This window comes from Oryctolagus cuniculus, chromosome 7 (assembly GCF_051225735.1).
Source record: "Oryctolagus cuniculus isolate XC-2025 breed Fujian yellow rabbit chromosome 7, ASM5122573v1, whole genome shotgun sequence".
Taxonomy (NCBI): Eukaryota; Metazoa; Chordata; class Mammalia; order Lagomorpha; family Leporidae; genus Oryctolagus; species Oryctolagus cuniculus.
The window spans coordinates 12,768,220-12,794,253 of record NC_142873.1 but is presented as its reverse complement, the minus strand read 5'-3'; the positions used below and the strand labels follow the sequence as shown (position 1 = coordinate 12,794,253).

The 26,034-nt window shown below is 47.6% G+C and overlaps 1 protein-coding gene across 6 annotated transcripts; it reads left to right on the top strand.

Moving 5' to 3' along the window:
- Positions 1-24,648, top strand: NOM1 (nucleolar protein with MIF4G domain 1). 6 transcript variants are annotated; one of them, XR_016236923.1, is made up of 12 exons: positions 1-1,798; positions 3,913-4,040; positions 5,434-5,629; positions 11,172-11,495; positions 13,159-13,269; positions 14,667-14,834; positions 15,667-15,788; positions 18,464-18,596; positions 20,166-20,297; positions 21,507-21,710; positions 22,813-22,922; positions 23,252-24,648. XR_016236923.1 is itself a non-coding variant. In XM_008263866.5 (11 exons), the coding sequence occupies exons 1-11, from the start codon at positions 857-859 to the stop codon at positions 23,424-23,426; spliced, it is 2,538 nt and encodes an 845-aa protein (XP_008262088.2). In that variant the 5' UTR covers positions 1-856; the 3' UTR covers positions 23,427-24,648. The 6 variants fall into 6 exon arrangements, 4 of the variants coding, with proteins under 4 accessions (XP_008262088.2, XP_008262087.2, XP_069933319.1 ...); XR_007924163.3 differs by lacking the exon at positions 21,507-21,710 and having other exon boundaries at positions 20,166-20,308; XM_008263866.5 differs by lacking the exon at positions 21,507-21,710 and having other exon boundaries at positions 3,916-4,040.
- Positions 24,649-26,034: the final 1,386 nt, after the last annotated feature.

The window sequence follows — 26,034 nt, the reverse complement described above, 5'->3', positions numbered from 1 at the left end:
AAATGTCCATTTTATTAGTGTCCTAGTGCAAATTACTTAGTAACAGTGTACCACAAACTGGGTAGTAGTTTGAAACAACAAACAGTATCTTCTCCATCTTGGAGTCCAGAGATCTGAAATCAGTTTCGTCAAGGCTGGATCTTGCTATGGTCTCTCCCATGTCTGCCTCCTAGCTTCTGGTGGTTGCCAGCAATCCTTGGCTTGTAGCTGCATCACTCCCATCTCTGCCTCCACCACCGCGTGATGTTCTTGGGTCCGAATTTCCTCCATTTTATGAGATCACCCGTCACTGAACTTAGGGTCTGCTCTAATTCGGTTTGCTGTCCACTTTTCTAAATGTGCGTGGTCTATTTCCAGACACAGGGTCCAGGTGGACCTGAATTTGGGGACACTAAATTCACTCCAGTGCGCCTATCAACGGAAGTCCAAATAAATCATGGGGCCCCATTCCATGAAATACTAAGCAACTCAGCTACCGAAGAGGACGCTTAGGATTCCGTTGCTACTGCAAAATACGCACAGAAGTGTCTGTACTATATGGGAATATGCACCCAGGTAAATGCAAACTTGCCAGAAACGGGTCGCGCGGCACCCGTAACTTTGGTTACTCCTGGGGCGGGTCGTTAAGACGCCTCTCTCACGATCTCGTGTTTTTTGAGCGAGACGGTATTTGTGTACGCAGCGCGAAGTTAAACTGTACCAAACGTTCTCAAAGCAGCCATTACCCGTCGGAGGCTCCCTGCCCTCAGCGCGGCCACCTTCCAGACAGCAGGGGGCGCCGCCCACACACCCTGCCGCTGCTTTCTCCCGGAAGTCCCGCCTCCGCCGGAAGTCGTGCGTCGGCGTGTCCGGGAAGATGGCGGCGCCCAGGAGCGTGGAAGGTGCGGGCCGGGGCGGCTCTCGGGGCCGCGTGGCCCGCCTGAAGCGGAAAGGCGGGCGAGGGTCTCGCCGCGGTCCTGGGGCCGGCGGGGAAGGGGCCCTCAAACGGCTCAAACTAGCGGTGGAGGAGTTCGTACAGACGACTTCCGAGGGCGAGGCTCCCGGCGGCTTCAAGGGCCGCGGAGCCGGCGTGGGCTCCCGCCCCAACGGCAAGAAAAGCCGCAAGGAGCTGAGAAAGGAGAAACGGCACTTGAGGAAAGCCCGCCGCCTGCAGAGGACGGCGGGCAGCACCCAGAGCCCCGGAGTCCCCCGATCACGAGAGGAGGAGCGCAGCGCCCGCCGTCCCGCCCCTAAGGACCCCTCGCCACCCGGGCAGCCGCCGCCGCCCAAGGCCAAGAACCCCCGACCCCCGGCCAAGTCTCCCTCTGCGCACACCGGGCCCTCAGCGGCCGCCAACGCCGCTGCCCGCAGACGGGCGCTTCTCGCGGCCAACGAGGAGGAGGACCGAGAGATCCGGAAGCTGGCGCGCTGCCTCGGCTTGAACAAGCGGAAGAGGAAAGGCGACGGCAGCTCCGTGCCGCTTAGCTTCGCACGCGATGGGCTGGACTACATTCTGGGAGCCCTGGAGTCTGGGAAAAGCAGCGGCTTGTACGAAAGCAGTGAGGAGGGGGAGGACGCCGCGGAGACGCCCCCCGAGAGTGATCTGGAGAGCGACTCCGAGGAGGGAAGTGAGGACGACGTAGAGGAGGCGGAGAAAGCTCAGGAGGCGGCTGAGGCATCGCCGAGCGAGCTCGAGGGTGCGCAGCAGGAAGAGGGAGCAGCAGACAGGGAGGCGAGAAGGGGGAGAAAGAGGGTCCGCTTCGCCGAAGACGAAGGCGCGAGTGACAGCTCTTCAGAGGATGGAGACGCGGAGGATCAGGTATAGTGTGAGGCCCAGGCCCTCTGGGATGCGGGGCTGACAGCAGGAGACACGTGACACACACGTGCTGTCGCTGAGTGTCAGAAAAGCAGGTTCGTGAACTCTATTCTGTCTACAAAATTTTGTATGCAAGGCAGAGTTACAGACAGAGAGGGTGAGACAGAGCTCTTCCGTTCACTCCCCAGATGGCCGGAGCTGGGCCAATCCCGAAGCTTGGAGCTTCTTCTCAGTCTCGCACGTGGGTGCAGGGACCCACAGACGTGGACCATCTTCTGCTACTTCCCCAGGAGCATTAGCAGGAAGCTGGATCAGAAGTGGAGCAGCCAGGACTCGAACCCGGACTGCAGGTGGCGGCTTTACCTGCTGTCTCACCACACAGGCCCTTCTGTCTATTTTTGTGTTTTTAAATTTCTGTAATGAAAAGGGGGAAAAAAACATCTAGAGATCATTTTATTCTAGGAGCTCAGGGCGTTTGAATGGGAAGTCCTAAGGGAACACCTTCTCCATTCTGTGCTGTCTCCGGTCTCCAAATCTGACCTTTGACCTCCACCCTACTTCTCTCCTGCTTCGTAGGACAACTGCAGCACCAGCCTTGCCCCAGCTGAGCGGCTGCTGCTGGAGCGAGCCCTTCTACAGCACAGAGCTGCTGTACAGCACTCCTCTGGAGAGAGTCCCATACAGTTGAAGAGGCAGCGGTCCAGGCTGCAGGGGCTGACTCCTGCCTGTGTGCCGTGCACCTGACACGGCTGAGGAGTTGCCAGTGTTGCAGCCTTCCGCTCCAGACGTGCTCTATCTGCAGAGCCTTTCCTCAGCTTCCCCACCGCGTGCCTGTTAACGTCTCACGTGTCTCTGGCGTGTTAAGCATGAAAACGTCATTACTGTTCTCCTGCCTTAGCCCCTGGCACCTTGTGGAATATCCCTAAGTGCCGTCAGTTCCTCTCTTAGTGTATTATTTTCTGACTTTTCCAAAGTGTGCTTCGTAGCCTGTGGAGGCATAATTGACATACAACTGGAGTAATGTGTATCAAGAAAAACAGCTTCCGTGTGTATAAATAGACTTCTTCCAAGTTTAAACTTGCCAACAGTAAGGATCATGTCTTAAAAATATTTGTCTCAAGGCCTGGCACTGGGGTGCCCAGGGCCAGTGATAATGTTTTGTTACCCCTCTTGCTCCCTCTCCCGAGTTACCTGAGGAAATAGCACTGGATTGATTTTGACTTTATCCTACAGGCGTCTTTAAAAATTGTATAGAAAATGCATATTGTGGAGAAGCTGTGTGTGGATTTATGTTTTTTAATGTAGATGTTAAAAATATGTTTATTTTCATCTACTTGAAAGGCAAAACGACAGATAGTCTGCTGGTTCACTCCCCAAAAGTGCCCAAAACACCTAGGACTGGGCCAGGCTAAAGTCAGGAGCCCAGAAGTCCACCTGTGTCTCCCACATGGGTGGCGTGAGCCTATGCACCCTATGATCTGCTGCCTCCCAGGATGCACCAGCAGGAACCTGGATGGAAACCAGAGTAGCTTGGACTCAGACTGCACCCCGATAGCGGGTGTGGGTGTCTCGAGTAGTGACAGCCCTCTGCACCACAAGGCTTGCCTCCCAGAATTTATTTTTCAATTCAGTTTTCCCACAAACTTTTTCAAGTACCCTTGTATAGATCTAGATGTTAGTCTTAAAAAAGTTTGAAATATTTTTAGGGTACTTTCTCCCTTGAGCTGGTGGTGTGTTTTATCTTGGTGTCTAAATGCCTATACCTGCAGTAATTCAGCCTGGACAAAAGTGTGGTGCCCAGGGCTCTGCTGGGCAGCTGCCAGGGGAGTACAGCCAGGGCTGAAAAACCACCAAGGGGCAAAGAAGGTAATGAGATGTACAGCATTGACTTAAATAGGGATGCTTAGACCACCCGCCCCCACCCCCCTCCCAGCCTGGTGGGTGATGCGCTTCTCCAGGATTATTCTAGACACTTACTAAGTGTCTGATGTTTATTAAACAGGGATGGTCAGTAGCAGTAACTGCTGCCAGTTCTTGGGAATTTAAGTGCACATTTAGCAAGAAGAATGGGATTTGTCCAGCATGAGTTTTATGTAATATAATTATCTGTTCTCAAGCAGAGTCTTTATGAAAGTGCTGAGAAGTACGCCCCACCTCACGCGAGGCGAGCTGAGGAGACAGTGGCTGTCCAGAAGAAGGAGGAGCTAGACAGGCTGAAGAAACAGGTGAAGGGTCTGATTAACAGGTAAGCCCGGGGTATGTTACATGCTCTCCTTAAAGAAGCTGTCTGGTTCTAAAAACCAGTAAGCCCGGGAGTTAAAATACAAATGAGGGGTAGAAAGTGTAGCCCTTAATCGGATCCTTTCGTTTTCTTTTCTTTTTTTTTTGACAGGCAGAGTTAGTGAGAGAGAGACAGAGAAAGGTCTTCCTTCAGTTGGTTCACCCCCTAAATGGCCGCTACGGCCGGCACGCTGTGCCGATCTGAAGCCAGGAGCCGGGTGCTTCCTCCTGCTTCTCTCCTTTTCAAGGCATGGGTCTGGGAGAACAGAAAGGATACAAGGCTGGCGCCGCGGCTCACTAAGCTAATCCTCCGCCTGTGGTGCCGGCACCCCGGGTTCTAGTCCTGCTTGGGGCACCAGTTCTGTCCCGGTTGCTCCTCTTCCAGGCCAGCTATCTGCTGTGGCCCTGGAGGGCAGTGGAGGATGGCCCAAGTGCTTGGGCCCTGCACCCGCATGGGAGACCAGGAGAAGCACCTGACTCCTGGCTTTGGATCAGCGCAGCGCCAGCTGTGGCAGTCATTTGGAGGGTGAACCAACGGAAAAGGAAGACTGTTCTCTCTGTCTCTCTCTCTTACTGCCTAACTCTACGTGTCAAATAAAAAAAAATAGCAACAGAAAATGAACATTAGGACCGTCCTCAGAGCTTATTTGGGTCTCACTTTTTTATGTGTGTCTGTAGTTCTGTGCAGTTTTATTACATAAAAAATTCATGTAACCAGCATCACAGTCAGGATAAAGAAGTATTCTATCACCAAAAGGTTCTTGTGTTACCTTTTTATGGTCTTACCCCACTTCCCCCTGAAACATTTTTAATTTTTTAAAAATAAAATGCAAACTCTATTTGCATGCTGTATCCTGGTGTTTTATCAAAACAGACCCTTCTAGTGTTCAATTCCATGTTAGCACAGGCACACAGTACTCTTCAGGTACATATGTAGTCTTCCCCTGTATCCATTCACCCATTCAGTTGGTGCAGCCTTTTCTCTGTGTTGGGAACTAAGAATGTTTGTGCTGCCTAAGGAGTGGAAACTTGGCATTTTCTGAATAATACAGCTTTACCCAAGTGTGGTCCCTGCCTCTGGAGGTGGTAGACAGAGGAGTGTCCTCTGGATTCATAGAGAGCTCAGGGAATGCCTCCCTGTGGCCGTATTATAGCCGTAGGGACGATTATGTTGCTACAGTATCCAGAGTAGTTACGTGGTCATGAATTGTGTATGCTGGGCTTTTGGGGGAAGAGAAGAATTGTGCATGGGCCAGGAATATACATAAATGTAAAATATTGATAGTGCTAACTTCGTAACTGGAAAAGAATCCCTGACTGGCAGCATCGTTGCAGTGTGTATTTACGCCTCACCACAGGTTGAGTGAACCAAACATGGCATCCATAAGTGGACAGCTGGAGGAGCTATACATGGCCCACAGCAGAAAGGACATGAATGACACCCTGACTGCCGCCCTCATGGGCGCCTGTGTCACCGCCGCAGCTATGCCCAGCAGACTGATGATGGAGCACGTCCTCTTGGTCAGCATTCTTCACCACACTGTCGGAATCGAGGTACAGTTGCACCTTTTCCCACACTGCTTATTGTGTCTGAAAGGTGATTATCTTAATGGTAAGACCGATAAATGCTTTATTGTTTGGTGCAGATTGTTTCCTTTTGTTGATTCCTTTTTGTTCCTAATAAATATACTACATGCTCTACATATCATATAATTCTTTTTTTCTTTTTTTTTTCTTTTTGAAAGCAAGAGTCAGAGAGAGGTCTTCCATCCTCTGGTTCACTCCCCAAATGCCACAACTACTGGAGCTGGGCCAGTCCAAAGCCAGGAGCTGCTTCTGGGTCTCCCCACCTGGGTTCAGGGGCCAAAGCACTTAAGCCATCTTCCACTGCTTTCCCAGGCCACCAGCAGGGAGCTGGATCAGAAGTGGAGCAATCGGGTCTCAAACCGGTGCCCATATGGGATGCCAATGCCTCAGATGGAAGCCCCCGCCCTGCCATGCCCCTGTGCCAGCCCCCGTATGGGTTTGCTACTGAGGTGATTATGTTGAATGGGAGACTTCTTCATAAACCTCGAGGGAGATGTGTGGAAGCACCTGGCCCCAGTAAGATGAGGAGGCCTCAAAAAGTTTGTGGAAAACATGGAATTAAAAGATAATTTTTTCTTTTTTTAAATTTTTTTTTAAATATCGATTTTATTTATTTGAAAGTCAGAATTACAGAGAGAGAGGAGAGGCAGAAAGAGAAACGGGTCTTCCATCCGATGTTTCACTCACCAATTGGCTACAACAGCCGGAGCTATGCCGATCCGAGGAGATTCTTACAGGTCTCCCACGTGGGTGCAGGGGCCCAAGGACTTGGGCCATCTACTGCTTTCCCAGGCCACAGCAGAGAGCTGGATCGGAAGTGGAGCAGCTGGTGCCCATATGGGATGCTGGTGCTTCAGGCCAGGGAGTTAAACCGCTGCGCCACAGTGCTAGCCCCAAAAGATGACTTTCTTTTGGTGTAAAAGATTTTTGAGATTCGTGTGTAATTTTATTATAATGCACATTTTCCATGAACTTTTAAAAAGTCCACTCGTAAGTTGAGCAGATACTTCCTTAAACCCACTTTGCAAATATAACCCCAAAAAAAGCCACTGATGAATCATGGGATATTCCTATCGCCACACAGCTTATTAAAAGTATAATGGAACTACCCACATTTGATTGATTTTTTTTTTAATTTTCTGTCAATTATAGTATTAAGAGTTACTTTGGCACTATTGTAGAGTGGGACTATCCAGAGCTTACTTTTAAAATGCACAAACTTGCCCAAACACATTCACCTTCTTGCCCCGGGAGGCTCCGTGTTAGAGCAGTGTGGAGTGGGGTGAAGATGCTGCTGAGGTCAGAGTGCACACAGCTGTCACGCACAGCTCTGTCCCCTGCAGGGGTCTCAGGCCTCCAGGTCTTCCCCTGTGGAGTTGTTAAGATTGAGTTAGTCCATACGGAAGGTGTAGCAGAGGCTACTGTGTGTTTTATTTATTTATTTATTTGAGAGGTAGAGTTACAGACAATGAGAGGGAGACAGACAGAAAGGTCTTCCATCCACTGGTTCACTCCCCAGATGGCCGCAATGGCCGGAGCTGCGCCGATCCAAAACCGAGAGCTTCTTCCGGGTCTCCCATGCGGTGCAGGGACTCAGGGACTTTTGGGCCATCTTCTACTGCTTTCCCAGGCCATAGCAGAGAGCTGGATCAGAAGTGGAGTAGCCAGGACTCGAACTGGCACCCGTATGGGATGCCGGCGCTATAGGCCGTGGCTTTAACCCTCTGCGCCACAACACCAGTCCCTCTAACCTATCTATAATTGAGGAGATTTTCTTGCTAAAATTCTGCTCTTCCTCTCTATATTTCCTAGCTTGCTTTTCCTCCCACAGTGGGTTTCATCACTATTCCTAGTTAATCTCTGACCCACATGGAAACTTGCAGAGCTACTGGGCATTGGGAAGCTGAGGACGGTGGAGAGTGGTCTAGGCCCAGAGTCTTCCAGGCAGCAGGACTCTCTTCTCAGCTGCCTAGCTTGTCTCAGTTATGAAGAGCCTGCGCCAGCTGCTTTGGGAATCACTCTTTTGAAGTAATTTTTTTTCCTAAGAGCTGTACTCAGAATGTGTGAGTCCATTTTCTCATCATTACAAAGCATAATGGGATTACTGGACACCATTCATTGTGTCCTGTGATTACCATAATTCAGTACTGTTCTGTGGCTTCCTCAGTATGTCTCCCATCTCCTAGATCAAATTGGTATACTTCGGCGGACTTAATAATCAAAATGATTTTAGTACAGGCAACATTTCACTGAGTTGTGTTACAGATTGTAGACTCTGGCCACCCACAGTACATCAGGAATTTACTTGATTTGAAAACATGAGATTATTGGTCCTATTTGTCATTTAGACCCTCACTAATAGCATGAAAGGCAATGAAATGACTTGTTCCGAGGGGAAGTCATTACAGCCCTTTAGCTAATGACATCCACTAAAAGTTCTGCCAAAGTGTGATGAGCTCTCAGGACGCTGGTTCCATTAACATTCTTTCAGTTCCATAGTGAAGCAGGCGTCCTCACAGGAATTCATGGAAGGAAAGAAATGTGTTAAGGATAATGGTGTTAGCTACAGAACTGCTTTTATAATTCATTTAAAAATAAAAAATCAAGGCTGTGCACATTTGTGTTAAAATTGACACGGAAGAATTAACGTAGGGGCAAGCATGGCACAGTGAGTTATGCCACCGCTTGGTCCACGCCTGTTCCGTATCAGAGCACCTGCGATTGAGTGCTGCCTCCACTCGCAGTCCAGCTGGAAGAGTTCCTGCTTCCTGGCTTCAGCCTGAGCTGGCCCATGTGTCACCAGCATTTGGGGGGCGAACCAGCAGAGCCAGCACCTCTCTCTGTCTCTCCCTCTGCTGTCACTTTGCCTTTCACATAAATAAATATTTTTTAAAACAGTTCATGTATATGCTTAAATACCTTTAGCAGCAAAAATTCTATTCACATTTTTACATGTTATACTGTTTTATTTTGAAGATATTAAATGGAATTTGAAATTTTGACAAATTCTATTTGTATGATTGAAACATACTTGAGGATGTATACCTGAATTTTTCTTGATATTTGTAGAATCCTAATTTTTTTTAACTTGTGTTTAAATACGATGTTGTAATCATGATAGGAGAGTATATTCTTCAAGGTTATGTGTAGTGAAGGGGATTGAATTGGAAGTCTCAGGTCTTTAAAAACTAAAGTGTATCCAGTCTGTCAGAGCTGACCTCCAGGAAGTCACTGTTGCCTTCTGCCAGTCTGCTGCTTTTGTCTGGATTCTAGCATTTTCCTTTTTTGCAACCCAACAATGATCTGTGCATGTTTTCCCATTACTGAAATTTCCATCACCACTACACTCAGTCCTGCCTAACGTCCGTGGTTGAAAGTTAATACGTCTTAAATGGATTTTGCCCTGCTGCTCCTTTTTTTTTGGATAGGCAGAGTTAGTGAGAGAAAGAGACAGACAGAGAGAAAGGTCTTCCTTCCGTTGGTTCATCCCCCAAATGGTTGCCACGGCTGGCGCGCTGTGCCGATCCAAAGCCAGGAGCCAAGTGCTTCCTCCTGGTCTCCCATGGGGTGCAGGGCCCAAGCACCTGGGCCATCCTCCACTGCACTCCCTGGCCACAGCAGAGAGCTGGCCTGGAAGAGGGGCAACCGGGACAGAACCGGCGCCCCGACCGGGACTAGAACCCGGTGTGCCGGCACCTCAGGCAGAGGAGTAGCCTAGGGAGCCACGGCACCGGCCCTGCTGCTCCTCTTGTACCTGCTGGTTTCCTAGTCCAAAACCTTGGCAATCATAGTCCTTAGTCTTTCACATTCAGTGATGGATCACACCCTCCCGGTGTTGTCCTGAGGCAGTGCTGTGCCTGTCCCTTTCTTCCCCAGCCCAGCACAGCTGCCTTGTTCAGCCATCAGCTCCTGACTATTGGTATCACTCCCTGTCTCCACTGTGTCCCTGCTACCACCTTTTCTCAGCTTGAGCTGAGACTGGGGAGAAAATAAAGACATGATAGTGTTATCAGCAGGATTCATAACTACCATTTCTTCCTTTTTTTTTTTAAGATTTTATTTATTTGAGAGGTAGAGTTACAGACAGGGAGAGACAGAGAGCAAGGTCTTCCATCCCGCTGGTTCACTCCCCAGATGCCTGCCACAGCTGGAGCTGCACCCATCTGAAGCCAGGAGCTTCTTCTGGGTCTCCCATGCAGGTGCAGGGGCCCAAGGGTTTGGGCTATCTTCTACTGCTTTCCCAGGCCACAGCAGAGAGCTGGATTGGAAGTGGAGCAGCCAGGACTAGAACCGGCACCCATATGGGACGCCGGTGCTACAGGCAGAGGATTAACCTATTGCACCACGGCACTGGCCCCCATAACTATCATTTCTTACTTCAGGTTTCATTATCTCAGTTTTACAGACTGGAAAAACAGAGGTTTAGTAACTTGCTCAAAATCACAGATTCACGTCCAGGTCTTTGTCATTCCCCAGCATGTGCCTATGTAACTTAGAATCGAATGGATCAGAACATGAAGGAGAAGGCACGGTCAGTGACCTTGCCAGAGCTACTGCAGGCATCCAGTTGTTCCGTTCTGTCAGATGTCTCCGTTGGCTTACCTGGGGGTCCCCTAAGAAAGCAGTACATGCTGCATCAGGTCCTGGTGCCCAGTGGAATGCAGGCTGAACTGAGTGGGTGTGTTCCCACACTGCCTTTAAAACCAGAGACACGGCCGCGGAAAATGAGACCTCTTATCCATTGTACCTGAGTTCCCTAACAGTGGTGAAGTACCTGTCTGGTTGGTAGCCTTTGATATTGAAAATCTGTTTATATTTCTATTTTAGATATCATTTGCATTGCTTCCTTGTAAGAAATTTAACTTGAAGTTAAAATCTAGAAGGTCTTGAGAAATGAATATTGGTTTTTTTGTTTTGTTTTGTTTTGATGGCTGAGTTAGTGAGAGAGAGAGAGACAGAGAAAGGTCTTCCTTCCGTTGGTTCACCCCCCAGATGGCCACTACGGCCGGCGTGTTGCGCTGATCCAAAGCCAGGAGCTACGCGCAGGGCCCAAGGACCTGGGCCATCCTCCACTGCCTTCCCGGGCCACAGCAGGGAGCTGGATTGGAAGAGGAGCAACTGGGACAGAATCCGGTGCCCCAACCAGGACTAGAACCCAGAGTACTGGCGCTGCAGGCAGAGAATTAGCCTAGTGAGCCACGGCACCAGCCAAGAAATGAATATTGTTAATAGAATATTTTGGATTTAGACACGTTCTTAACAAGATATTTAACAAGCTTGTTTTTCTAAGGAATCAATGGCTGCTGGCCAAAAAATTGCTCTTTGTTGTTGATTTGAAAGAAAAGGAAGTACCGTTACGGTACTTCACAGTTACTAAAGTTTATGCCCTGCTGAGATTTATATCCTACCTCATGTGTATTTTGGGTGCTGATTTTAAAAGCAGGAGTTGAGTTTGCTGCGCACTCAGCAGACGATGAGAACGCTTGATCCTTTTGTGTGTCTTCTTCAGGTCGGTGCTCACTTTCTGGAGGCTGTGGTGAGGAAGTTCGATGATGTGTATAAAAATGGAAGTGAAGGGAAAGAATGTGATAACCTCTTTACCATTATTGCCCATTTGTACAACTTCCACGTGGTGCAGTCTCTGCTCATCTTTGACATTTTGAAAAAACTAGTTGGAACTTTCACAGAAAAAGATATTGAACTGATCCTCTTAATGCTGAAAAACGTGGGCTTTTCATTGAGAAAGGATGATGCTTTGTCACTGAAGGAGCTGATCACTGAAGCGCAGACCAAAGCCAGCGGAGCAGGCGGCAAGTTCCAGGACCAGACCAGGGTATGAGGGCGTGTCCTGAACTCCTTCCGAAGTGCCTAAACCTCACAAACTGGCCAGAACTTAAAATACTACACCTCATTTTCTGATGATTTCTCTTCTGCCTTATCTAGTCTTATAGCTTTATTACATGAATGAAACTTGTTTTTCTGCTAAGGACTTAAATACATATTTTGTGAATTTAAAAACCAACTTATTTAACTTCCAGCTATATACAGAAGGCTTATTGAGGAGGGCATGAGGCATGAGGCTCAAGTGTTAGTCTGCTTGGGCTCCTGGCTCTGGCCTGGGTCTTCCAAGCCTTGGCTTCCTCCACTATAAAAGGGCCCAGTCATCGCTCCTACTTCATTTGCTGTTCTGATGGTGCAAGGTCTAGAACAGCACATGGTGTGACTTGCTGAGGGAAAAGGAAAAGACCAGTGCATGGAGATCGCCCCTGGGGTGAGAGGGCAGGACCAGGTCTTGGGGGGTCGGGAATTCATCCTAGAGGATCTGAAGGGTTCCTGACATGGACGGTTTTCCTCTATCACTTTAAAGAGGGGCTGGGCCACTGCAGAAGTCTGGGAAGATGGGGTGGCCTTTGTCAGAGTGGCCAGATGTAGTGGGGGGCTGCAGTGAAGGGAGGGGGAGGGGTTGGGGTCACTCTTTAGGTGAGCAGTAGGACATGCAGGAGACACAGGTCTGGAGGGGAGATAGCGCCATTTTTAAATTAGTGAAATCAGAGCAGTTGGGTTAGCTCTGAAGCGGTGTTGGCTGTGAAGGATTCCAAGGTGACTTCATATCAGGGGTCCTGGAAGCCACAGGGGTGGGTGGAGCCGCCTGGTGTAGAGCAGGGCATTAAGAGATCCAGAGTACACAACATCAGCCCGTAGCTGCGAGGAGGAGGAGAAGCCGGCTGTGAGAGCAAAGGGTGCGGTGTGCAGGAGAAATGAGAAGTCACAGAAGCCAAGGGCCTGGAGTGTCCCCAGGAAGTATTTATCCCTGCATGCAATGCAGAAGAGTTGACAGAAAGCAGATTAGTGGCTGGCGCTGGGAGTGTTGGGAGAAAATGGGGAATGACTGTTAACGGACATGGGGTTTTTATTAGGGTGATGATGGTGATAGTTGGACAACTGAATGTACTACAGACCATTTAATTGTATCCTGTAAATGTGTGAATTTTAGGGTATGAATTTTATCTCAAGAAAATGTTGTTATTAGGAGAAATCTCAGAGAAAGTATGTGGGAATTCCTTATATACTTGAACTTTTCTGTGTGACATTATTTTCAGCATAGAAGTTAGAAAAAACAGTCAGCAGGCCAGTGGTGGGGAGCAGTTGAGAATGAGAGGAGGGGGTGTGCCAGAGGGTCAGGTGGGACGGGAGCGTGGGTTGAGGACTTGGTAAGCGTGGCTGTTTTCAGATCAGACGGTGGAATGATGAGGGAGTCTGGGGCTGTGGAAGGTTAGGAAGAGAGAAGTAAGCTCTCTGGGTAGTATTCAAGGTCCCACTTAAGGCTGGGGGACAGATTTCTTACAGTATTAGATAGCCCTAAAGTTAATGCAGACTGTGTCTACCTAAAGGTTAGCAGTGATGACCCTGTGCCTCAGGAGTGGTGTGTATCTTGCCAAGTTGCATGGTAAGTTGTTTAAACTACTTGACATGATGGGGATTTGTTTTCCTTAAAGGTTCGGTTTATGCTAGAAACCATGTTGGCGCTGAAGAACAATGACATGCGTAAAATTCCAGGCTATGATCCCGAGCCAGTGGAGAAACTGAGGAAACTGCAGAGAGCTCTGGTAAGTGACTTGTCATTTTCTCTGCAATTTTTTTAAGGTTTGTTTGTTTATTTGAAAGGCAGAGATAGAGATCCTCCATCTGCTTGTTCACTCCCCAGATGCCTACAACAGCCAGGGCTAGAGCTGGGCCTGGCTGAAGCCAGGAGCCAGGAACTCTACCTTGGTCTACCATGTGGTGGCAGCTCACACACTTGAGCTGTCATCTGCTGGTGTGCATTAGCAGGGAGATGGATTGGCAGTGAAGTAGCAGGGTCTCAAACGAGGCACTCACGTGTGGGTGTCACACGTGATGGCTTAATCCGCTGCACAAATCGCCGGCCCCAATTTTGAGTTCTGATTTGTTCTGAGTTTCAGTGTCATGATGAGAATCAAGAAATGATTGGATTGCAAGGCAGATCCCGCTCCGGCCAGTGAGAGTTTTAAGGCTTTAGATTGGAAGCCGCTGCTGTTTTCGGTCATGACATCTGAGTGGGTTGGTGGTGTCTGCGGAGTTCCTGTGCAGGAAAGTCAGCGGTAGGTGAGCATCTCCCATGCTTCACCTCAAGGTGCTAAATTTGGATTGCCCAACAGGGTCATCTGATAGCTGTCAGGGAAGACCAGGCACCACCAAAGCCAAAGACCTCCAGGACGTTGGGAAGGATGGAGGGTAGGGGTTTGGGGGCCACTCACCTATATAATCTCCTTGTCTATTTAGTGTGTGGCCCTGGGCTGATCCTCACCAACCTTACCAATCAGAGTAAGACTTTCAGCCATGGTCATCTCAAGTCCCAGGCTCCTCCAGGTCCCCTTCTCACCTGCCCCGAGTCTGAGACAGTTTAGTCAGTTGCCCTGTCATCACAGGTATCCAAAGACAGTGTTGTTTGGTTGATAAACCCACAAATCTCAAATATAAAATACTGTGAGTTTAAAATCACTGACTTGAATATTATCCTAAACAGTTAACTATTCAGTTGTCAGTGACTCATCACAATACGTACGCACCAAAAATGTCGTTACCAAAAAAATGAAAATATGTGTTGGAGCTACAGGATATGAACCAGTTAAAAACCTCTCAGTTGGGGCAGGCATTTGGCACAGCAGTTAAGGTGCCATTTGGGATGCTTGCATATCACGGTGCCTTGTTGACATCCTGGCTCCACTCAGCTTCTGATCCAGCTTCCTGCTGATGCGCACCCTGGGGAGACAGCAGATGATGGCCGAAACACCAGGGCCCCTGCCACAGCTGTGTGGGAGACCTGGATGCAGTTCCTGTCTCCTGGCCCAGCCCTGGCTGTTGCAGGCATTTGTGAGTGAACCAGTGAATAGAAAATCCGTGTTTCTCTGCCTTTCAAATAAAACGAAAACAATTAATTTTAAAAGATTTTGAGGTGTCTCACCAGATCTCTTCCTTTAATCAGGTCCGCAGCGCTGGCTCGGGTACAGAGACTCAGCTTCGCATATCCTGGGACAGTGTCTTGAATGCCGAGCAGACAGGTCGCTGGTGGATTGTGGGGTCTGCGTGGAGCGGGGCCCCAATGATTAACAGCAGTCGTCATTCACAGCCACAGAAGGAGCTTCCTGGGACGGTAGGGAGACCTCATGCTGAGGCTGTCAGGCTGCTGGCACGCCCACCCTGGCGGTTATGGCTTACCCAGAGTACCTCCCCTATTGTTCGTGAACACTTACTGAAATGTGTGACGTGGGTTTATTTGAAGACCTTATAAGAAGAAATTGCTTTTGTGTTACAACTTAATTCTGTATTTATTTTTAAGGAATTTTTTAGCCTCAAAGCATACCACAGAAAAGTTCTAAAAGTTGAATGGAATGAAGGGAATACCTAAAAATTAATGCCCTGATTTTGTAGATACCTCTCTTTGAAATTTGGGCACATACTGTTTTTCCAGTTGATGTGGGTTCTAGTCCATGAGCCATGAATTACAAATTGGAAAAATTTTTGTCCATCTGTATTCGTTGTCATTAACTAAAGTCTGTATTTTATCCAGATTTCCTTCATTTTCCCAAATGTGCTTTCCCATCCTGGAACTGCACATCACGCTTTTTGGTCATGGCTCCCCAGGCTCGGTAGCAGCAACCACTTCTCTGTATTTCACTTTGTTACTGCTTAGACTGAGATCGCACCAGTGCTGAAAAGTCTCCCAAATGGAGCACTTTTCCTTTTATGGAAAGATTGCCTGAGAGTAAAGATTTAACTTTATGTATATATATTCATGTATAATTTATTATTATATTCAGCTTAAGCTATAGAATGTGTTACTGACTCTTTAGAAACTTTAATAATTACACTAAGTGAAATTTGGTTTAGTGTTGTTCAGAAAACAACGACGTCCATGAAGACATCCACATGATCTGTTAATGACAGAAGCTTGTATGACGCATGTTAATTATTCCTCTTTTCAGATTAGTTCAAAGATACTAGAACTTGCCCGAAAACAGAGGATGAACACTGACATCAGGAGAAACATATTCTGTACAATAATGACCAGTGAGGATTTTTTGGATGCTTTTGAAAAGCTTCTAAAGTAAGCATATGTGTGAACGTGTTGACTGTTATTTGATCAGGTGCTGTAAAAGAAATAAGTTGAGTTGGTTTTTTGAGTTGTGCATGGCTGAGTCAGGCGCTGCTAAGCGAGCTGGGCTTTCCCTGTTGCTTGGCACATGCCCTGGTTGGAGCCAGGCTTCCCTGGAGCCGGAATCCCATTGCTGCTGATTTGTCACAGGTGGTTCATCTTAAAAACATCTTAGGGCCAAGACTTGGTGTTTTTGACTGCAAGTGTTAGAAAATCAACTGATAATCTCAGTGGCTATTAGTTGTCCTAGATGAATTCAACATACATATAAATCTTTCCATTCAAGTTGTCCTTCTAATTCTCAGGAAAAGCTTTGTAGTATCCTCTTTGGTATTGATTGTAGTAAGATTTTGCAGACATCTGTGTACTTTTACACAGTACTCCTAGATATTTTAATGTTAATTCATTTTCCTTTATTTGACTCCAGCTTGGGAACTGGTTCTTTTTAGGATTCTGATAGTAGGATTTTATTCTCTAAACTGGATGCCTTGAAGTAGAAATCCTAAGCTTTCTTTAGCCTTCTGTACTTTGTTTTGTTTATTACGTCTTTTATGTTCCCTAGTTTTTAGGAGAGCTCATATTCTCTAGTCATAGGGTCTGGCTTATCCCTACCAGGCAAGGACTTCTTTTATTTTTCTCACAGTCGACTTTCTATTTAGATTTTACTCTATAAAACTATATTTAATGAACTGATTTTCTCATTCATGTAATCAACATGAATTGATAAAATGGCAGTAAAGGGCTTGAGTGATGTCTCATGGTTCTGTTGGGTGTCTTTGTTTCTTGTTGGTATTTTTTGTTTTTGTTTGTTTTGGCAGTGGAGCTTATATTTCCCTTCCTCTAATATTGTAGAATGTCTGCCTTTGTACACAGATGGCAGCTTCAACTGTGCTCAGCTCTTTCTCATTTCTAAAGGCAGTCTGTGGGGCTGGCGCTGTGGCACTGTGAGTTAAAGCCCCAGCCTACAGGGCTGGCATCCATATGGGTGCCGGTTCGAGTCCCATTGGTTCCACTTCCAATCCAGCTCCCTGCTAATGCATGGGGAATAGCAGCAGGGGATGGCCCAGGTCCTTGGGCCCCTGCATCAACGTGGGAGACCCGGAAGAAGCTCCTGGCTTCAGATGGACTCAGCTCCAGCTGTTGTGGCCATCTGGGGAATAAACCAGCGGATAGAGGACCTCTCTTACTTTGTAACTCTTTTTCAAATAAATAAAAATAAATTTAAATAAATAAAGCTGTGATCAGCCCACCTGCCCCTTGCCGAGGAGGTGACGGAGTACTGGTGCAGCAAGTACTGCTGGGCGTTCCGGGGGGACAGACCGTCCAGAGCACACAGAAACTCTGGTGTACTCTGCCCAGTACAGGAAGCCAGGCCCGCATGGCTCCTGCCTTACGACTGTGTCTTGTTCCTGTAACGCAATGGCAGAGGCAAAACTAGAGGGACAGAAAACAGAATGGCTGTGCCCTGCGGGCTGAGGGAACACAGGTGCCCGGGTAGGGACTGGGGGGCCATGGCATTTTCTCTGTTTCTGTTGTGCTGGTTGAAGTTGCCTGGCTGTATAGGCACATTCCCAGAACTGTACACTTGAAAGGATGGATCTCACTATTTGTAATTTACACCTTAGGTTTTAAAAGTGAAATTACTGCCATAGCAAGAGCCTGGCTTTAAAGGCATGCATGATGAATCCTGTTATGGTCAGTCAGGCACCAGTCACAGACTTTAGTCGCTGGCATAGAACTTGTAGATCGTGTTGTACCATATGACTGGAAACTGAGAGGAAAGTCAGGGACTGAGCTGGTCCCGTGCAGCCTCGTGTCTGTTGCCGCCACAGCGTCCTTTGCCTGGCTCGCTATCATCCAAACTTTTTTTTCTTTTTTAAGATTTATTTTATTTAGAGCCGGCGCCGTGGCTCAATAGGCTAATCCTCCACCTTGCGGCGCCGGCACACCGGGTTCTAGTCCCGGTTGGGGCGCCGGATTCTGTCCCGGTTGCCCCTCTTCCAGGCCAGCTCTCTGCTATGGCCAGGGAGTGCAGTGGAGGATGGCCCAGGTGCTTGGGCCCTGCACCCCATGGGAGACCAGGAAAAGCACCTGGCTCCTGGCTCCTGCCAGGATCAGCGCGGTGCGCCGGCTGCAGCGGCGGCCATTGGAGGGTGAACCAGCGGCAAAGGAAGACCTTTCTCTCTCTGTCTCTCTCTCTCACTGTCCACTCTGCCTGTCAAAAAAAAAAAAAAAAATTTATTTTATTTATTTGAAAGGCAGAGGTAGAAGGAGAGAGATCTTCCATCCATGGGTTCCCTCCCCAGATGGCTGCAACTGCCAGTGCTGGGCCATACAAGAGCCACAAGCCAGGAGCCAGGAGCTTCTACCAGGTCTCCCACATAGTGCAGGGAACCAAGGACCTGGGTCATCTTCCACTGCTTTCCCAAGCACATCAGCTAGGAGTGGGATTGGAAGTGTAACAGCTGGGACTTGAACTGGCACTCATATGGGATGCTGGTTTTGTAGGCAGTGGCTTTACCCGCTACACCACAGCACCGGCCCCTCATCCAAACTTTTAGAGACAAGAATGTGCCCTTCTGAAGGAAACTGGGTGACGTTTTAGTCATTGCTCTTCTGTTTTCTAGGCTTGGACTGAAGGATCAGCAGGAAAGAGAAATAGTCCATGTTCTTTTGGATTGCTGCCTTCAAGAAAAAACTTATAATCCCTTCTATGCATTCTTGGCCAGCAAATTCTGTGAATATGAAAGAAGATTTCAGGTAACGTAGTTAGAAGGTCACCAGTTATATGCGCCCTGCTGTATTTTCTAACGTTCTGTCTGGCTCAACTCACCTAAAAATTATTTCCCCAAATCGAGAGTCCACCCGATCCCTGAATACATGGTCCATTCTAGTAGCCAGGCCCACCTCTCACCAAGAGAAGAGGTAAAACAGCCAGAGGAGGTGACGAAGGGTCCACACACCCACTACATCCTACATCCCCTTGTCCTGTGGTTGTGCTAATGGGTCTCCCTTCAGTTTTATAGTGCAGCAGTCTTGTAGTGTAGCTTACTGATAACTTTTATTTAAAGTTACTTGTATCTGCTGATTTGAAGGAAAAACTGGAAAAAAAAAAAGATTATGATGAAATCATTTCAGCTGTTGTCCAGGAAAGGACAGTATAGTTAACTCCTGAAAGTCTTGCTTCTTAGAACATTAAAAGTGGACCGATAAGAAATAGAAGACCTTTAGGGGCCCAGCGCTGTGGCGCGGTAGGTTAATCCCCTGCCTGCAGCACCAGCATCCCAGCCGCTCCACTTCTGATCCAGCTCTCTGCTAAGGCCTCACAAAGCAGTAGAAGATGGCCCAAGTCCTTGGGCCCCTCCACCCATGTGGGAGACCCAGAAGAAACTCCTGGCTCCTGGCTTCAGATCGGTGCAGCTCCAGCCGTTGCAGCCAGTTGGGGAGTGAACCAACAGATGGAAGACCTTTCTCTGTGGGGAGCAACTGGGAGCAACTCGGACTAGACTAAGTTACTGGAATTAAGACTTATTCTATGCATCTGCTCTCCCACAATATGGCGCTGAAAGGGAGTAAACAACTTCTACACAGCTGCCTCTCGCCAACTTGAGTGATGACCTCCAGGAGCTGATCCTGCTCCTGATTGGAGGAGAGCAGCGTACTCGGCGTGTGGGTAGCAGAGTTGGGATTGGCGGAAGAGGACTATAAAGGAGGAGAGAGACAACATGCACCAGGAACATCTAAGGGGAACATCTATCTGAAGGAACACCTGTGCAGCCCCCGAGAGAGCCGGCCGGCGGTGTGCCGCTCCCCTGCGGAAGTGGGGAAAGTGGCTAGGGGGAACCGCCCTTCCACGGAGGTGGAAGGGACAGTAGCCAACCCGGCAAGAACCAGCAGCAAACTCGGGGAGGGCCGAGCAGACAAAAGAACAGCGCAGGGTCCTGTGTCGTTCCTCCACGAAGACGGGGAGCGACATAATGGTGCCGTGACTTGGATAGGAAGCCTAGGCAGGGTTCAGTGTCGTTCCTCCACGAAGACGGGGAGCGACATGATGGTGCCGTGACTTGGATAGGAAGCCTAGGCAGGGTTTAGTGTTGTTCCCCCATGAAGACGAGGAGCGACATTTCTCTCTCTCTGTCTCTGTCTCTCTCTCTCTCTCTGTCTCTGCCTCTCACTATCTGTAACTCTGCCTCTCAAATAAATAAATAAAATCTTTAGAAGAAAAAAAAATAGAATACCTTTAGATTATCTTCTTAGTGATATATTCTAATAGTTTGTTGCATTTAACTGTGTTTTTTTTTTCTTTTTCTTTTTTAACTCTTACATTAGATGACTTTCCAGTTCAGCATTTGGGACAAATTTCGGGACTTAGAAAATCTGCCAGCCATTAATTTCTCCAATTTGGTTCACCTGGTGGCCCACTTGTTGAAGACAAAATCGCTCCCACTTTCCATTTTAAAGGTTTGTGTGATGTACGAAAATTTTTGTTTTCTTTGAAGTTTTTTAAAGCTGTGGAAATAGTAGCATAGTTGCTTATGTTTGGTACTTGAACAAGATCTTTCCCTTAGATTCTGATTTAGCAGACATAGCTAACATAGATGTGGCCAAATTAACATACGGTGTAAGTGTACCTAGTAAAGGGAAGCACAGTTAGTTTTTCTGCTAATCTAAATCTGTTTTGGACTTAAGGTTGATACGCTGGCCCTAATCATAAAGTCCTGAACTGGTTGTTGTTCATTCGGGAGGAAGACAGAGGAAGTAGGAGACGGTCTCTTGAGGCCTGGTATTAGTTCTTTTCACTTCAGTGAAAGATTTTAAAGCTGTATGCCCTTCCCTCCTCACCATGTTTTGGGACTGCAAAGCCGTGAAATGCAGCTGCCCAGATGTTCCTCGAGTGGGCCATGAAACCTATAGATAGGAGATGGGAGTCCAGGGGGGCCTGTAGTACTTGCATGGTGAGAGCACTGGGATCTGGATAGCCTAAGAAAATTCTGGACTTCTGAAGAACTTACAGGCTAAGAGAGTGGACAGCTGAGATGGTGGAGGGGCACTGACTCTGTGCCCCTGCTGTGGGCTGCCTGTAGCTCCGTGTCACTTACATATTGCGTGTGTCCTCCGTGCCACTCATCAGAGCGTCTGTTCACACGGCCGTGCATCCCTTCTGGTGTGTGGTGTGGTTTGGCTACTGTGCTGCAAATGAGAGTGCTAAGCCTCACGCTGTGTTCTGAAAACTGGAGTGACTTAGAGCCTGGAAAATCAATTGCTAGCTTGTTGCCATGTGGACTTAATCCTGCCCTGTGCTCACTCACGTGGTGAGTTCCTCGTGGAGTAGGAAGTGCTGCTCCCCACAGGTGACCAAGAGGGGCGCAGGGAAGCTCCTTAGCTGATGGCACTTCAGAGAGCCCTTGATGCCCTCTCCGCCCTGCCCAGAGGGGCTGCGCTTCACTCTGGTCGTTTCCTTATTCTAAGGCCTGCTTTTGGTACTGTCACTGTACCTGTGAGTCTGTGACACTGTTTTACCTGTTTTCACCTCTTCTGTGTACATGGTGTACATGGTGTCACTGTACTTAGTAGCCTTCTGCAGTTCAGTATTTTAAATGCAACCAGAGTTTGCATTTATTCATGTTAATATCTGCATTTTCATTTTCTGATTCTGTTACTTCTGTATAGTATTTCACGGTATGAGTATACTGCAGATGATGGCGCAAACACTTGGGTCCCTGCCACCCACATGGGAGACCTGGGCTGAACTCCTGGCTCCTTCCTGGCTTCAGCCTGGCCCAGCCCTGACTGCTAAGGCATTTGGGGAGTAAACCAATGGATGGGAGATTTCTCTGTTTCCCTCTGTCTCTCTGCCTTTCAAGTAAAATGAATGTAAGTCATAACTAAATTAAAATTTTTTTGAAAGTTCATGAAAAAAACACATTATGAATAAAGCATGTATAGGCCGGCATTGTAGCATAACAGGTTAAGCCTCTGCCTGCGACACTAGCGTCTCACGTGGGCACTGGTTCAAGACCCAGCTGCTCCACTTGTGATCCAGCTCCCTGCTAAGGTGCCCGGGAAAGCAGTGGAAGATGGCCCGGGTGCTTGGGCCCCTGCATCCACATGTGAGACCCAGAGGAGCCTCCAGGCTCCTGGCTTCTACTTGGCCCAGCCCCAGCTATTGGCAGCCACTTGGGTAGTAAACCAGCAGATGGAAGCTTAGTCACTCTCCTAACTCTGCCTTTCAAATAAATAAATAATAAAAATTTTTGTACCAGAATAAACTTATCTTTAATTCCATCTTTCCATAAACTTTTTGAAGTGCCCTTGTATATGAATTAATCTTTCCCTATCTAAATTCAGTAAAGGATGGAGATAATACATTTTCCAATTTTAGAAATGAAATCTCTAATGTGTAAGGTATACCCCTATCATCTTTTTTTTTTAAGGTTTATTTATTTATTTGAAAGTCAGAGCCACACAGAGGAGAGGAGAGGTGGGGCAGGGTGGGGGGTTCTCCATCTGGTGGTTCACTCCCAATTGGCTGCAACGGCTTGAGCTGTGCAGATTCGAAGCCAGGATCCAGGAGCCCCCTCTGGGTCTCCCACTTGGGTGCAGGGTCCCAAGGACCTGGGCCACCCTCCACCGCCCTCCCAGGCCATAGCAGAGAGTTGGATTGGAAGTGGAGCAGTCGGGTCCTGAACCAGCATCCATATGGGGTGCCAGCACCTGAAGCCAGTGCATTAACCCACTGCACCACAGCACTGTTCCTCCCCCCCACCTCGCCCCCACATCGACTTTATTTACCATTGCCAAGTTCTTAACAGTTCACACCCCTGCCAAGCAATAGCTATGATTAGCCTCTTAAATCAGGGGTGGGGTGGGGGAGTGAGGAGGTATTAAATGTTTGATCTCGCTAACTATTTGCAAACTAGTATAAAAGTTGTTTATATCAATATAACTTTATTTTTCTCTACATCTTGACTATTAGGTGGTTGAATTCAGTGAATTGGACAAACCCAGAGTTCACTTTTTGAGAAAAGTGTTGAATATTCTGTTAATGGAAACAGAAGCTGAAGACCTTGGCTTAATTTTTGCAAGGTAGGTTTCTAGCTTATTCTGATAAGACATGGAAAAGATAAGAAGAGTTTGTTTTCACTTATGTGGATTTATAAAAGCATGGTTCTTCTTTGTGTAGCTTAATAAATTAGTTTTAATTGTAAGCTAATATCTTGGGCATTAGATGGGGGAAACAGAACTTGACTAACGCAAACTAACAATGATTTGTTACAGAACATGTTATGAAGCTGTTAATTAGAATGTTACTTTTAAAAGAAAGTGGGTTACGTCTCACAATTGAAGAGACCTGGAATTGAGATCTAGGAGAGACTAGATCATCTCTGACATGTGTTCCTGTGATTCCTTTCCAGGGTATCTGACAACCCAAAGCTGGGGATGTTGCGAGAAGGCTTGAAGCTTTTCATCAGCCACTTCTTACTGAAGAATGCACAGGCCCACACAAGTGCTGAGGAAGCTAACCTGCTGCGAGAGCGAGCTGATCTTGCAACCAAGTCTCTGCAGGGAAAAGCTTCCCTGCGAATGTAGCAGAGGGAAGGCATGGAGGGTCTGTGTTGACTGTGAGGTGTCCTTTGTGAACCCAGAGAGCTTCATGCGTTACATCGTGTCTGCTGTATGTTACTTATTTATTTTCATTTTGTTTGAAAGACGGAGACAGATCTTCCATCCTCTGGTTCACTTCTCAAATGCCTGCAACAGCCAGGGCTGGGCCAGGCCAAAGCCATCAACCCAGAACTCAATTCGAGTCTCTTACGGGGATGTCAGGGACCCCAGAACTCACTTTGGGTCTCCCATGTGGGTGTCAGGGACCCAAGCACTTGAGCCATCATCTGCTGCCTCCCCGGATGTGCACTTGCTGGACTCCAGTGTGGGAGGCAGGCATCCCAAGTCGGGACTTCACCACTGGACCAGATACCTGGCCTATACATTTACAAGGCACATATCTTGAGACAGTTTTTTAATCCAAGGTTATGTTGTGCTTGTGTTTTCAAATAATTGTATATTTGTGTTATATACACACACATATGTGCGGTGGGAGATGAAGGAAGGAGGGAGCGGCAGGCATAGTGGATAGAGTATTCTGTAAGCAGTGAGGCTGGGATATATTGCTGGATTTTGTAAAATAGGTGAAATAGGCCACCAGAGAGTGCAGTCATATAAATTGAAGTTTTTATATTTTGTATTAATCAGAAGTTCAGAAACCATGAATTAAATGTGATACATGGTATTTGATTATTTTTTTAAAGATGTATTTATTTATTTATTTGAAAGTCAGAGTTACACAGAAAGAGGAGAGGCAGAGAGAGAGGTCTTCCATCTGCTGGTTCACTCCCCAATTAGCCGCAATGGCTGGTGCTGCACCAATCTAAAGCCAGGAGCCAGGAGCTTCTTCCAGGTCTCCCATGCGAGAGCAGGGGCCCAAGGACTTGGGCCATCCTCTACTGCTTTGTGAGGCCATAGCAGAGAGCTGGATTGGAAGTGGATCAAGCCGGGTTTTGAACTGGCGCCCATATGAGATGCCAGTGCTTCAGGCCAGGGTATTAACCCACTATGCCACAGCGCCGGCCCCAGTCTTTATAATTTTTATGTATCACATCTACTCATCAATTCCACGTTGTACATGTAGTTTCTTACACAACTCTGAAGTCATCAAATAGATTGGCCATTTAAGTGGGTGCTGCTCCTTTCTCTCTCTCTCTCATCTGTCAAATAAATTAAAAAATAAAATAAAATAGATGGGTGCTGCTTATCTGCTGGTTTTTTTGTTTTACACATGAAGAAGACATAATTACTGCCTGCAAGAAATTAGCATTTAGTGAGAGACAAACACAGATGCACTTACTAACTATGGAAAACTGATTCTGTGAGGAAGTAGAGATGTCTGGATGGATACCCAGCATCTACCACAGATACACAAGTGTTTGTTGTTTTCTCAGGTAAGAGTTAGCTTCTGCCTCTCAAATGCCATAGACTTCATTAAAATCTTACCTTCACTTGTTGAAAAAAAATGCCTAAGATGTGAGTGTAGAATAGTGTTTTAGAAGTTGTGTGGGGGCCGGCGCTGCGGCTCACTAGGCTAATCCTCCGCCTAGCGGCGCCGGCACACCGGGTTCTAGTCCCGGTCGGGGCGCCGGATTCTGTCCCGGTTGCCCCTCTTCCAGGCCAGCTCTCTGCTGTGGCCCAGGAGTGCAGTGGAGGATGGCCCAAGTGCCTGGGCCCTGTACCCCATGGGAGACCAGGAGAAGCACCTGACTCCGTACCGGCCGTGGCGGCCATTGGAGGGTGAACCAACGGCAAAGGAAGACCTTTCTCTCTCTCTCTCTCACTGTCCACTCTGCCTGTCAAAAAAAAAAAAAAAAAAAGAAGAAGTTGTGTGTCAGAAACCCGTGCACCCTTCTGAGCACCGTCCAGAGCTGTCTCCTGGGACAGATGGTCTTGGGCTTTGATAACGTGGCTCCCTGTGCCAAACATCCGTTTTGTCACATTTCCAAATAGTTCCTTGATGTGGCACCATCGCAGTTTGTGTTTAGAAATCACAGTGTGAAGTCCTTAGTATGTGTCCTTGAATTAATGCAATACACTTTGAAATGGGCAAGCAACTTAGAAATAATTGTTAGTGCTAAGAATAACCGCAAAAATAACAACTAATGGCTTTCACATGCTTGTTAACCATATATTCAGAAACACCTCATTTGACCTAACATCAAATTAAACCCAGTGGGTCTGAATGAAAAGTGAAATCTTCACTTCATTGAGGGGCTTTTTAACAAAAAAGGTTTTTGCTGGATGGTTATTGAGCTGTGCAGATCAGTTCTCAAATACATGTAACAGCAGGATACACAAACAGCAAACCTTGTTTGAGGTACAGATGAGTTCACACTCACTTTTCTGCAAAAGATACACTCTATAGCTATAAACAGTCTCATTTTTCTTATATTGCCCTTTATTAAAATAAAAGGATGGATGTTTGGCATAACTGTTAAGATGCCACTTAGAATACCCGCATCCCGTGTCATTGGCTGGGTTCCAGTCCCGGCTCCAGCCTTCTGCTAATGCAGACCGTGGGAGACAGCAGTGGTGGCTCGGGTAGAGTTCCTGCCACCGCTATGGGACACAGGGACTGAGGGGTTCCTGG

What these genes read in the sequence shown, in the direction of transcription:
- NOM1 (XM_008263865.5), top strand. Translation starts at nt 857, where the DNA reads ATGGCGGCGCCCAGGAGCGTGGAAGGTGCGGGCCGGGGCGGCTCTCGG. An exon ending in ATGGAGACGCGGAGGATCAG is followed by an intron (nt 1,799 to 3,912) that starts GTATAGTGTGAG and finishes TCTGTTCTCAAG; the next exon opens with CAGAGTCTTTATGAAAGTGC. An exon ending in GTGAAGGGTCTGATTAACAG is followed by an intron (nt 4,041 to 5,433) that starts GTAAGCCCGGGG and finishes GCCTCACCACAG; the next exon opens with GTTGAGTGAACCAAACATGG.